This window comes from Odocoileus virginianus, chromosome 1, assembly GCF_023699985.2.
Source record: "Odocoileus virginianus isolate 20LAN1187 ecotype Illinois chromosome 1, Ovbor_1.2, whole genome shotgun sequence".
Lineage (NCBI taxonomy): Eukaryota > Metazoa > Chordata > Mammalia > Artiodactyla > Cervidae > Odocoileus > Odocoileus virginianus.
In genome coordinates this window covers 11415631-11417283 of record NC_069674.1, presented here as the reverse complement: position 1 = coordinate 11417283, position 1653 = coordinate 11415631, and the positions used below count along the sequence as shown (strand labels likewise).

The following is a 1653-nucleotide window of genomic DNA, read 5'->3' as shown; positions in this document are numbered from 1 at the left end:
GTGGGAGAAGGCAAGGGTGGGATGTTTCGAGAGAACAACATTGAAACTTGTATATTACCTAGGGTGAAACAGATCACCAGCCCAGATTGGATGCATGAGACAAGTCCTCGGGCCTGGTACACTGGGAAGACCCAGAGGGATCGGGTGGAGAGGGAGGTGGGAGAGGGGATCGGGATAGGGAACACATGTAAATCCATGGCTGATTCATGTCAATGTATGACAAACCCACTACAATATCATAAAGTAATTAGCCTCCAACTAATAAAAATAAATGAAAAAAATAAAAATGCTATTTTTAAAAATAATGTGTAGAGGTTTTCAACAATTCTGTCCTAAGTGATCCCATTTTATCATTTTCATAGTGAAATGCGAGAAAACCAGACAATAGTTACAGAGTTCATTCTACTGGGACTTTGTCTTGGCCCAAGGATTCAGATGCTCCTCTTTGGGCTCTTCTCCCTGTTCTATGTCCTCACCCTGCTGGGGAATGGGGTCATCCTGGGGCTCATCTCACTGGACTCCAGACTGCACACCCCCATGTACTTCTTCCTCTCACACCTGGCCATCGTTGACATGGCCTATGCCTGCAACACAGTGCCCCAGATGCTGGTCAACCTCCTGAGTCCAGCCAAGCCCGTCTCCTTTGCTGGCTGCATCACACAGACCTTTCTCTTCTTGAGTTTCGCCCACACTGAGTGTCTGCTCCTGGTGGTGATGTGCTATGATCGGTATGTGGCCATCTGCCACCCTCTCCGATATTCCGTCCTTGTGAGCTGGAGAGTCGGCATCAGCCTGGTGGTGGCTTCCTGGGCATGTGGCTCCCTCCTGGCCCTGGTCCATGTGGGTCTCATCCTGAGGCTGCCCTTCTGTGGGCCTCACGAAATCAAGCACTTCTTCTGTGAAATCCTGCCTGTCCTCAAGCTGGCCTGTGCTGACACCAGGCTCGACGAAGCGGTCATCTTTGCTGCTTCCATGTTGGTCTTGGTCGGGCCCCTCGGCCTGGTGCTGCTCTCCTATGCGCCATGCTGGCCGCCATCCTGAGGACCCGGTCAGGTGAGGGCCGCGGAAAGGCCTTCTCCACCTGCTCCTCCCACTTCTGCGTGGTGGGGCTCTTCTTTGGCAGTGCCATTGTCGCGTACATGGCCCCCAAGTCCCGCCACCCTGAGGAGCAGCAGAAGATCCTTTTTCTGTTTTACAGTTTCTTCAACCCCATGCTGAACCCGCTGATCTACAGCCTGAGGAATGCAGAGGTCAAGGGTGCCCTGAGGAGAGCACTGTTCAAGGAGAGTCATTTCCTGTTGGACTGATATTTGAATCATTCCCCCTGCCTCAGGAGTTTACTTGGAACTTTGGTACTGAGTATCTACCAAAGCTCATCCCTCTGTGTCTCCAAGACTAAGTCATCCAAGACACTCTGTAAAGCAGAGTCTTTTCCTCCCCATAAATTATTTAGGTTTTGCTGCATTCATTAAATTCTATCAACAATATTTACTTTTTCATTTAACTACTTGGTGAATTAAGAAGATCCAGAGGTGAAAAAAAATTATTTTGTCCACTGCTAAGGATCCCAAAAGGTTAAAATTGACACTCTACCTCTGACTTCACTGGGTGTGTACAATAATAGCAGAACAACAGGCATTAGTGATATAACCA

General features: G+C 49.1%; 1 protein-coding gene across 1 annotated transcript; it reads left to right on the top strand.

Moving 5' to 3' along the window:
* The first annotated feature begins 366 nt into the window (after window positions 1-366).
* OR2A1 (olfactory receptor family 2 subfamily A member 1) lies at window positions 367-1307 on the top strand. Its single transcript, XM_020881661.2, is given in 2 exon segments — window positions 367-1015; window positions 1018-1307. Coding segments are annotated over 2 exon segments (939 nt in total).
* The last annotated feature ends 346 nt before the right edge of the window (window positions 1308-1653 follow it).